Raw genomic sequence first — 12,384 nt, 5'->3', positions numbered from 1 at the left:
CAATATGGAAACAAATAACACATATTCCCTCGATGCACAATATCTAAATGGACAATCTCATTGATATAGAATATTTTCAGGTAGATTATCCATTAAAATTGACTATTATTATTTTTATTATTTTTATCTGGACGTGGGCTTTAAGTGCTTCCTTTAGCTGGATTGTCTGGCATTGAGAAGTTGTGAAGATGTAGCCATTCTTCTTTTTAATTTCTCTCAACAGGGGTGATTTAAGAAGATGGGGCAGCGTAATATGGGTCTACTCCTCTTATTATCACTTATATTCTCTCTCTGGATGCCATGCATGAGTACTAGAAATGCCTCTATATTTGCTGCTAAATCTGCAAGGCCTCTGGTTGTAAATGTTGGTGCTCTCTTTGCATTTGATTCCACAATTGGAAGAGTGGCAAAGACAGCCATGGAAATGGCAGTGAATGATGTGAACAACAACAATAGTCTGCTTGGTGGGACAAAGGTGGAGCTTCATGTGGCGGACTCTAAGAATTGCAATGCTTTCATGGGCACATCAGCAGGTTAGCAAAATTATTGTTTCAAGGTTACGCTTTCAATGTCCCCTTTATTGATGGTTTAAATTATTTGAAAGTAGTTGAGGTTCATATAGGTTTGTCTTCCTTGGATGTAGCTGAGGGAAACAGATTTATTATGGTTGAGGGTTCAATAGTCGTTGGTTTATTGTCATAGGAGCCTTTGAGTAACTGTTAATTCAATTAAATTTTGATCAATTATATGCATCAATAGTGGTTTTGAGGTACTTGCTGTATTTTCTGGATAGTGTGTTCTAATTTTTGCATCAACGTTTAGGATCACACTCTATGATCTATCATCAGGATGAGAGAGCCAAAGGAAAAATATGGTAAGATTGCATACCAAGGGTGAACAAAAGGAGAAAACAATGGGGGTGGGTGCACAAGAATCAAGAAAAATTCTCCCTTCTCCATCCTAATGATGAATCACAAAGTGTGGTCCAAAATGTTGATGAAAAATTAGAACACAATCTATCCAGAAATTACAACAAAGAATCTTAACGGATTGTGGAAAACTACTATCTATGACTTTGAGCTAGTTTTCAATTGAATGATTTATTAAAAGTATTGACTAGGAATGATTTTACTTTAATTTTATAGGGATCAATTACCATTTCGAGTCCAATACCCCTTCATCTCTTTTCATAGTGACGATTTGGTTTATTTTTAAAAATAGCTTTCAGTCTAAGTATGTTGATCATGCTTAACTTTTATGAGTTGGTAGCAGATTATGTTTTCATATCAATAGAATTAAAAAATAATATGAATATCTCTTATTATTTAAATAAATATAGTTTTTAAATATGAAAAAATTTATCTTGTCTTGCTAACCATGCGTAGAAAACTATGAATATAGAGGAGATTGGGAATCTCATATCATATGGAAGATCTCTTATTATTTAAATAAAATTAATTTTTTAATATGAAAAATAATCTTTTTTTGTTAAGGATGCACAAAAAACTATGAATATATAGAAGATTAGGATTCTTGATATCTATAAAATTACAAAGATTAAAAGTAATATGTAACATCTTTCATATTATTTAATTAAAATAAGGTCACCCTTAAACATTATGAAAAAAATAAATTTAGCTAAAAAAAAAATGACTATTTTACATTTTAGAAAAAAATTATTAGTACAAATGAAATTTATAAGGTCATCCTTATTAGTATTTAAATAAGATCCTTAATTTTATGCAAAATGTCAGTCATTTATTTTCTGAGCTTATGTGCACTAGCATTGTTAGCAATTTTCTTCAATTGTCTACAAGCAAAATGCTTGTCATCTAAGCACGAACAATTAATTTCAAATTTGTCTAGTTCGAAGAGAAATTCTATCATCTTCAAGTATTGGATTTTTTCTATCCAAATTTTGGCTTGCTTCAATAAAGTTTGGTCCCAAAAGTCATGTGATATCTGGAAATCTGATTCAAATCTACAAGATTTTGAAATTATTAAGTCTAATCTTTATCCATTTCTTAAATAAATACTTTTCTTTTTCTTATTAATTAAAAAGAGGTAGAAATTTATTCAATCACAATAATAAGTTGTTTTACAAGATCATTATTATTATTTTTTTTTTTTTTTGTCACTGTTCACTAAATAATTCAAATTTTCAGTCATACTAGGAGGCAACATGCAAAAAGAAAAGACTCATTAAGTTTCAAGCAATTGCTTCATCTATCTCTCTTGTCTATAGCAGCTCAGGTAAAGTTGTGGATTTTGAAGTTCACTGTAAGCAAAATGCCTGTCATCTACTTTTGAGTTATTAAAGCACAAAAAATTGTTTTCAAATTTCTCCAGTTGACTCTAATCATCTTCAAGTGGTGGATTTTGTTATCCAAATTTTAGCTCCTTTCAATAAAGTTTGCTCCCAAAAGCCACGTGATGTCTGAGAACCTGATTCAGATCTACAAGGTTGTTGTGAGGTTATTAATGTCCAAGATGGGGCACCATTTTTTTTTTCTGATAGCTACCTGGGAGTAAAACGATTAATAGATTTTGAGTCGATCTTTATCCATTTCATGCAACTAAATATCCCTTCTCTTTTTCATTAATTAAAAGAAGGGTAAACATTTATACAATCCCAATAGATTTGTAAACAAGAACAAGCTGTTTTAAGAGACCATTCGACAATTTTGTCACTATGCAGTACACGATCTAACTTTTCAACCTGATGAGCCATGTCAGGAGACGGTTGCCCCTTATCAATGATATTCCAAGCATATATTTGGTCTGAGGCCAATTCAACCAAATAGTCAGCAACGTTGTTCCACTCTGTTTATGCCTAAAAACAAAGCCTCGTTAGGTCGCTTCCTCATTTTCTTTTCTTAATGTTACATGGTTTCCATTCTGTTGTAGAAAATGTTGCACTACATAGAAAATCCAGTTTCCAAGCCACATTTTTTCAGCCATAATTGAAATTCAGCAGAATATAAGTCCCTGTTTATTTATATGTTTTTCATTAACATCAGATTTTCACAATCTGTATGTTAAAGCAGATTTTGTTCTAGATTGTGTGTATTTTATTAACGGTCAACATTTCAGATCATACTTTGTGATTCAAATGTTTCAGATCATACTTTGTGATTCATCATTTGAAACAGCAAAAGATAACACGCTTAGTGCTTTTAGTTGTTCTGTTTTAAAAAATGGTTGCGCGAGAGCTCCTGTTCAAGATGGTGCCCTAAACAGGAGTGATTCAATATGTGGAACTTACTGTACTGTCAGTGTTATCTAGGCCTTCTCCTATTAGTACTCTCTGGATGCCATGTAATTCAATAATGGCTCAGTTGCTCTTTCAATACATACTGAAAACAATGATTTGTGAGAATTCCGTACATACACAATTTGCTTGAATCCATATTCTTAACAGTTCTTCAATTTTATGCGTTCACAAGAAGATAGTTCCAATTGCTGGATTTTGACCATCGCGTTTGTTTTAACTACTTTTTTCGGTAGATTCCCGATGAATTCGTTAATGGAGCTCTTCTGAAAGCCTGTCATGTGTGTAGTAGTTTATCTTAACATGACATGACCCCAAATGGTTCGTGCTCTAGACAACTTGTAAAATTGAACATTTTATTTTCTGTTGTTTTCACCACAGTTGTTTTTCTTTGTGCAGCTTTGGAATTGTTGAAGAAAGATGTGGTGGCAATAATAGGTCCACAATCATCTGTGCTTGCTCACGTTGCTTCACATTTGGCAAAGGAACTCAAAATACCACTTGTGTCCTTTGCAGCTACTGATCCCACTCTTACATCAAATGAGTACCCATATTTTATCAGGATGGCTCACAGCGATTTTTCTCAGATGTCTGCCATTGCTGCTATAGTGGGTTATTATTACTGGAGACAAGTTGTAGTTGTGTGCTCAGATGATGACTATGGCAGAAATGGACTTTATGCATTAGAGGATGCTCTGGAAAAAGTGGGATCTAAGATTTCTAATAAGGCAGCTATACTTCCTGATATCAGCAAGGACGAGATGGGCAATATATTAGCGAATTTGGCCTTAGTAGAGGTGCGGGTCATTGTAGTCCATGTGACTTCAGATGTGGGTCTTGCTCTTTTCCGTAAAGCTAAGGAAATGGGGATGTTGAGCAGGGGATATGTTTGGATAGTCACAGATTGGCTGTCCTCTGTTCTCGATTCAGCTGGACTTGCAGCAGATGACTTTAACTCACTTCATGGCGTGATTGGCCTGCGGCGGCAAATTCCAAGATCAGGAAAACTCGATGAATTTAGAGCAGAGTGGAAAAGGTTACAATCAAATCACACGGTAGATGTCTCTTTGAATGTGTTTGGGCTGTATGCTTATGACAGTGTACTCATGATCGCCCATTCTATCAACGCCTTTCTGAATCAGGGAGGGAATTTCTCTTTTGCAGAACTGAAAACGCTGTCAAACAACAGTAGAAGTTATTCACAACTAGCAGCTCTGAAGGTCTTCAAAGGAGGAGCAGAGTTGCGTAAGATAATTCTAGAAACCAATTTCACAGGTGTTTCAGGTCCAGTGCAACTCGATGAAAACAGGGTTCTGATGGGTCCTGCTTTTGAGATTATTAACATTGCTGGTACAGGATTTCGCAGCATCGGTTACTGGTCGGAAAACACTGGCCTCTCAGTTACACCGCCGGAATATTCAGCTATCATCAGCCAAAACAACCAGTCTCATGAATTACAACCAGAACTTCACAATATCATATGGCCCGGTGAAAGCAAACAAGTGCCACGCGGCTGGACATTTGCAAACTATGGCAGGGAACTAGTGATCGGTGTGCCCAAAAAAAACGGTTTTAAAGAATTTGTTTCCACAGAAAATGATAGCCAAATACCAACAGGGTTTTGCATTGATGTGTTCTTGGCTGCGGTGAACTTGCTTCCTTACGCCGTTCCACACACATTTACAGTGTATTCTACTTCTAGTTATGACGATGTCATGGAGCAGGTTTTCTTAAAGGTTGGTATCTACCATAAATTTTGAATCATTTCCATACTTGTCCCTCTATTTTCGTATCAAATACATTTCCATACCAGTATTCTTGCACGACATTGAAGAACTAGTCATATGATCTTAGTTGTACACATGTGCACGCTATTTCATTCAGTTCAGCAATTAATGGATGAAACCTTTCAGAAATTTGACGCAGTCGTTGGAGATGTTGCAACTGTGGCAAACCGAATGAGGATTGTGGATTTCACGCAGCCTTATGTAGAATCTGGCCTGGCCGTGGTGGTGCCTGTTAAAGATGCTACTCCCGGTGTATGGGCTTTCATGCGCCCGTTTACGATGCAGATGTGGATTACAACTGGTGCCTTTTTCGTTTTCGTCGGAGCTGTTGTGTGGCTTCTGGAGCACAGATCAAACCCTGAGTTCCGAGGGCAGCCCAGGGACCAAGTCATGACTGTGCTCTGGTAATTTGCTTTTCCTTTTGTTGCTGCATTTGAGACTTTTTTACATGCCAAGTAATGAAACACTGCCCATTCCAGATTTCTGCCATTGAACTGACAGTAAAGATGGAATTCTGAGATAGTGCATTACAATTTGATGTGGCTTGTGAAACATGCAAATAAATTTTGTGGATTTTGACTTTGACTCTTGAAAAAATGTTTGCAATAACGGAAATGAGTCAGTTGTTGTTCATGTACTCAATGCCACCACGTTAAATGTTACCTTTCTCTCTAATTACTACCAAAAAAAGATTCGGTACTATTTTTTGGGTGAGCAGCTGTTAGGGGTTCTTAGTGGCGGGTTTTGAGCCAACGTTTTAAAATGGCACTTTTAGACCACTTAACGCTCCTACGCATTCTACAGAGATCTCCGTAAATGTGGGAAAGCCGAAAGATAAGCTTTAAGCTCTTCACCCACCTACGCAGGTTCATCAAAAAAATTCGGCAAACAAAATTAGCCTGAACAGCAACTGGGTCATTTCCCCTAGAGCAGAGCATTTCTGAGAATATAAGAAAACCCATATAGTTGAAATGTCACATTATTAATCTATGACTTGCATAACAACAGAAGACATGATTATGTTGTTTCTGCATTTGAGAAGTGTATTTTCAGACATGTAAGATGAAATGTCTTACAAAGGTTAGATTTTTATTTGGCAGGTTCGCATTCTCTACAATGTTCTTCACCCAAAGTAAGTACTACTACTTTCCCTTCTACAATCCATTTTGGTGTGTTGGAAATCGATAGGGTTTGGTGTATGCTTTCATGTTATTGATCTTAAACTATTTGAAGATTTCTAAAGATGTAGTAAAGGCAGTCAAGATTCACCTGATTTGTGTTATTGCAAAGGTTCTTGCCACTCTAATTATGACAAATGGTGTTTGTGCAGGGGAAGATACTGTGAGTGGCCTTGGGCGTGCAGTAGTAATCGTATGGCTTTTTGTTGTATTGATAATTAATGCAAGCTACACAGCAAGTCTAACATCATTCCTCACAGTGGGACATCTCTCATCAACAATCAAAGGAATAGATAGCTTGGCAAAGACCAATGATCCAATAGGATATCAAGCAGGATCCTATGTTGCAGAATATCTATCAAGAGAGTTTAAAATAGCCAAAGATAGATTAGTGCCTTTAGAAACGCCGAATAGTTATGCTGAAGCAATGTCTCTGTGGCCAAAGGAAGGAGGTGTTGCAGCAGTTGTAGACGAGCTTCCTTACATTGAATCATTTCTATCGACACGGTGTGAATATGAAATTGTGGGAAGAAAATTTACTAAAAGTGGATGGGGATTTGTAAGTAGCTTTGCTATGATCTATGCTGACTGCTTTTTCTGCTTTCTTTCTGCTGTGAAATTTATTTAACTCTTTAGGATCTGTGTTGATATTGAATAGGTTTTCCCAAAACACTCTGAACTTGCAGTTGACATGTCCACAGCGATCCTTGCCCTTTCGGAAAGTGGGGAGCTTGAGAAAATTCATGACAAATGGTTTGAAAATGATGTATGCAGTCTACAGGGGAGTGAAATCCAATCAGATAAGTTTGGCCTGGAAAACTTCCGGGGCCTTTTCCTGATCACAGGGATCGTGTGTTTTGTAGCTCTGTTTGTATTTTTCTGTCGCATGATTTGTGAATTCACTCGTCGGTCTGCATCATCTTGTAAAGAGGAATCTCCTAATGAGCCACATTCAATAACAAGAAAAAGTAAAAAGGTTATAAGATCATTTGCAACTTTCGTGGTTGAAAGGGAGGATAGTGAAATAGAAAGGAGGGTGGAGAGAGAAAAGGAAAATGAAAAGGAAAAGAAAGAGGAATTGAGCCAGTTTCAGATTACTTCAATCTGATTTGTATTTCTTCAAGTGGGCTGCTTTTAAGTTTGATACTAGAGAAACTAGCATCTTGGTTCTGGAGCTACCGTGTCTTTTGTTAATGTTCTTAGTTGTTGGAAAGAAGCACATTGTAATTTTCTTGGACTTCCAGCTATTTCTATGGTATTGAATTTTGTTTCTAAATTTGATTGTGAATATTTTTTAGCAGATTCTTTATATTGTACAAACTTTATTTTATCTAAATATTACTCATATTGTCATTTATGTTATAAAAGTATTTTCACTACATAAATTAAATGCTCACAACAAAAACAAGTATGAAACTAATAACTTCTACACATCAAACAATTTGGTGAAGCAAACACACTCAAATCAAGTTTATGACATCTTGTTGTGGCTATCACTCATTGAAGATGGGACCCCTTCTTTTATTTTTTTGGCTTGGTCCTCTCGTTTTCTCTCCTCTTCTTTTGGGCAACAGCTACGCAGCCAGTTCTTTAGACATGGTTGGATGCCATGCCACCCATGCTCCCATATGCATGCAGGAGAAACTATCCTACATTTGTCTGGTGAATAATACTGTCTTCTCAGATTTGATCAGTGTACAGATGCGTCAGTTGAGTTTTTAATTTTTTAATTAAATGAAAGAGGATTGCAACAACATCACCTTAAATCTTTTCCTTTCCTTAGAGGATTGCAACAGCATCACCTTAAATATTTTCCTTCCTTTTTAACTTTGACTTTTTACTTGTTGATATTTCAATTTGACCTTTAATTAGTTATATTGTCATTGGCTGAAATTTCATAGCAATTGAAATGTGAGTAAAAATTATATTAAAAATAATTAAACAAAATATTGTATTTATCTTGTTTAGTATTTTTATACAATCTTATAAATTCATTTTTAATATGATAGATAATTGAATTTTGATTTTTTTAAGGCTAAAATTAAACATTTATTTTTATTTCATTATTTATTATTTATTATATTGTTTTAACAAGTAAATTTTCAGAACTCCACAGGGAGGAGGAGTCCAGTGCCCATCCCGGTTACCCGACCTTTCCTCTGATGATGAAGCTGCTTGGACATAGAAGGAAACCTATGAGCTGCAGCCCCATCCTGCAGATGAAAATTGAGGCGATTACAGATAGCAAGATCAACCGGATCCATACCCCCATCAAGCTCACACTTCACAAGAATAGTTTCCTAAAGAGAATGTGATATTTTCCACCAAAGATGCAAAACACCAAGCCGAAAATCTTGGAATATGCAACGATTCCTCTCCAACCAGATATGCCAAAGCATGAAAGATGGGCCAGCAATCCAAGCAGCATGGAGAAAAGAAGACTTGGAGGGAGCAGTACCCAAGCAGGCCTAGAACTCAGGCAAAGAGGAAGCATGCCGACAAGAGCAACCCTAAGTGCGCCACCAAAGGTGCCATATCTGAGTAGAATAGGAGAAATGGAAGAACAAATAGGAGACAGACTCCTCTCCATTACCACACAAAACACAATAAGAGGGGCCCAAAAATCCACGTTTACAAAGATTATCCCAGGTAAGACAACGGTTGTGAGCCACTAGCCACATGAAAAAATTGCACTTGGACCAAGAAACTTTATTCCAAACTTGCTTCCACCAAGGGACCTCAGCATCCCCAAATAATTGTCTAGTTATCTCCTAATACCCAGCAGAGACATGATATTTACTAAACAAGGTACCGCCCCAAGCCAAAACATCTGGACCAAGCAAAGAAGAACACTCTCTAGAGGCCAGAATTTGAGAAAGCTCCTGACAATCCATGTCTATACCTCCAGGAGGCCAATCAGAAGAATGCTTCCATCTGTAACCAACAACAGGTCCCAATTGATAAGGAGTCTTATAATGAGCCACTTTATCCCATCCAGCGGCAAGAAAAGAGTCACAAAGAGGCTGAAGATGAGGGTATATGGATAAAATGGAAGGGAATCCATCCTAAGCATCAGACCAAAACAAAGCCTGAGAACCTCCTTTACATATCCAAAACAGACCCCTCTTTACCAACATCGCACCTGTCTTCAAAGTATGCCAAACCATTGAGCCACGACCTTCAAGAGGAAGTGTAGAAACAGAGCAAGGATCAGCACCATGAAAATATTTATGAGTGATAATACGAGCCCAAAGTTGATGTTGTCTAGAGCACCATCGCCAATAAAGTTTAGCAGCCAAAGCTTGACTACTCAATAGAGCAGATCGAAGACTAAGACCACCCTCCTTTTTAGGCCTACAAATAGTTGCCCGATTAACCAAGCTCCATTTAGTACTACGCAAATTACCACTCCAAAGGAATTGTCGAGAAAGAGCATCAAACTCCTTGAGAAAGTAAATAGGTGCAGCGTGAACCATGCTTCGATAAGTAGGAAGAGCTTGGATAACAGCTTGAAGAGGAGTAACCCAGGCAACAGTAGAAAGCCATCTATGAGTCCAATGATTTACCTTATCCTGAAGCTTGGTAATCAAATTTTTCCAGAAGAGACGTGGCTGCCTGGAAATAGCAATAGGGATGCCAAGATAAGTCAAAGGAAGTGATCCTATTTGACACCGTAGGATACCAACAATCCTGTGCTGAATAGAATCAGGAGTGTTAAAAAAGTAAATGGAAGATTTGTGCTCATTAACTTTCTAGCCTGAAGCTGCCAAATAAACGTCCAAAGGATGTCGAAAGGCTTCAGCTTCCTTGATCCTAGCAAGACCAACAAAAGTAGAATCATCAACAAATTGAAGATGGGAAAGAGAAGGTAAGCCATTACCCCACCGCCAACCTTGAATAGAATTCTGGGACACCTGATGCTTAATGAATCTGCCCAAGTCTTCAGCCATGATGATGAATAGATATGGGGAGAGAGGGTCACCCTGGCGGAGGCCTCTAGAAGCACCAAATAGTTGAGAAGGTTGACCATTAATAAGAACAGAAAAAGAGGTAGAAGTAACACAACTCATAATCCAACTCACCCAGTCAGAGCTAAATCCAAAAGAAAGAAGAATACTCCTTAGGAAGCTCCATTTAACTCTATCGTAGGCCTTAGCCATATCCAGCTTAACAAACATGGCTCTCTCCCTTGAAGTAGCCATAGAGTGAATAGCCTCAGTAGCAATAACCACCCCATCCAAAATTTGTCTGCCAACAACAAAACCACCTTGTTCTTCTGAGATAATAATGGGAAACCACCTTTTCAATCTCTCAGCAATCAACTTAGTAATAACTTTGTAAACCACATTGCATAAGGAAATTGGTCTAAAAAACTCCAATTGATTAGCACCCTCTCTCTTAGGAATAAGAGTCAAGAATGTAGAGTTCAAAGCTCAAAGCATCTGCTTGCTAGCATAGGATTCTTTAACCACCTCCAACAAATCATGATTAATGATGTCCCAAAATTCCTGAAAGAATTCAACTGGAAAGCCATCAGGACCAGGAGCCTTCCCCTTAGGCATGCCAAAGACCACCTCCTCCAGCTCTTCCAAAGAAATAGGACGCATGAGATAATCATTCATTTCCTGAGTGATAAGGGAAGGAATACAGGACAAAATAAGATTTTCTTCATTATCAGCAGGAGGAGAGTCCTTAGAGAAGAGGGTAGAGAAGTACCAAATAGCCTCCTGGAACAAAGCTGGCAAGGAATTCAGTTGGATACCTTGAGAATTAACCAAAGAAGAGATAGTGCTCTGATTCCGGCGAGATTGCACTGTTTTATGGAAAAAGGAAGTGTTACGATCACCTTCCTGGAGCCAATCAACTCTAGCCTTTTGCTTCCAAAAAATTTCCTCTCGAAGTTCCCATTCTTCTAGAGCTCTAGAAGCAAGGGATTCAGCCTTGCCAAGATCCTCTGAGAAACCTCGATCTCTAATCTCTCTTGTGATGACATCAAGATCTTCTTGAGCAAGCCTCTTCATAAAGTGAAGGTTCCCAAAGCATTCCCTATTCCATATCTTGAGCTACCTTTTAACATATTGAATCCTTTTAGAAAATGAGAACATTGCAGTACCATATGCAGGAGCACCATCTTTCCACCAACAGAAAACACAATCATGAAGAGAGGAGTCCCGAAGCCACATCAACTGGAACTTAAAAGGAGGATGCTTTGAAACATAAGCCCCTATAGCAGAAAATTTGATTGGCCAATGATCTGAACCCCTCCAATCAAGGATTTCTAAAGAGATAGTAAGGGTGTCACTAACCCAGAAGCAAGAAACAAGAAATCTATCCAAACGTTCTGAGATAGCAGCAACACCAGTCTTGCGATTATTCCAGGTATAGAGACCATTAGAAGGCTTAACATCAGAGAGATGCAAAAGAGATATATGTTGCCAAAGAAGAGCAGAAGAAGGCCCCAATCTAGCCAAACCACCATGCTTCTCCTCCAAATTTAAAACTGAATTGAAGTCCCCTGCTAACACCCAAGGATGATAAGGATGACAATTTCTAACATATTGAATATGTTCCCAAAGTTCCTCCTTTCCCACAAGATCAACAGGTGCATACACATTAGTAACCATGATTACCTCTCCTGAGTCTAGAGCAGAAGCTACCATAGAGAGAGCTGAGCAAGAAGACATCCAACCAAGAGGAGAAATTTTTTGAGGATCCCAAAATATAGCTAAACCACCCACACTACCTGTTGCCCCAACACACTGGCATTGGCCACGAGACCAAATACTAGAGGCATGTTGGACCATAGACTCCACAGAGAGCTTAGTCTCTTGGATACAAAAAAACTTTGACTTTTTACTTGTTGATATTTCAATTTGACCTTTAATTAGTTCTATTGTCATTGGCTGAAATTTCATAGCAATTGAAATGTGAGTAAAAATTATATTAAAAATTTACATAAAATTATTTTAAAATAATTAAACAAAATATTGTATTTATCTTGTTTAATATTTTTATACAATCTTATAAATTCATTTTTAATATGATAGATAATTGAATTTTGATTTTTTTTTAGGCTAAAATTAAACATTTATTTTTATTTCATTATTTATTATTTATTATATTGTTTTAACAAGTAAATATTTTTCTT

General features: G+C 37.2%; 1 protein-coding gene across 1 annotated transcript; it reads left to right on the top strand.

Moving 5' to 3' along the window:
- The first annotated feature begins 238 nt into the window (after positions 1–238).
- On the top strand, positions 239–7,344 carry LOC149532068 (glutamate receptor 3.3-like). The gene is made up of 8 exons (XM_089808423.1): positions 239–533; positions 3,021–3,271; positions 3,508–3,559; positions 3,671–5,007; positions 5,185–5,462; positions 6,159–6,190; positions 6,389–6,795; positions 6,895–7,344. Exons 1-8 carry the CDS (start codon positions 239–241, stop codon positions 7,342–7,344), a joined length of 3,102 nt encoding a protein of 1,033 aa, XP_089664549.1.
- Positions 7,345–12,384: the final 5,040 nt, after the last annotated feature.

This window comes from Cupressus sempervirens, chromosome 11, assembly GCF_028749045.1.
Source record: "Cupressus sempervirens isolate cs-2001-9-10 chromosome 11, ASM2874904v1, whole genome shotgun sequence".
Classification (NCBI taxonomy): Eukaryota; Viridiplantae; Streptophyta; class Pinopsida; order Cupressales; family Cupressaceae; genus Cupressus; species Cupressus sempervirens.
Note: the sequence above shows the minus strand (reverse complement) of the source record. Positions and strands in the feature narration are given on the sequence as shown.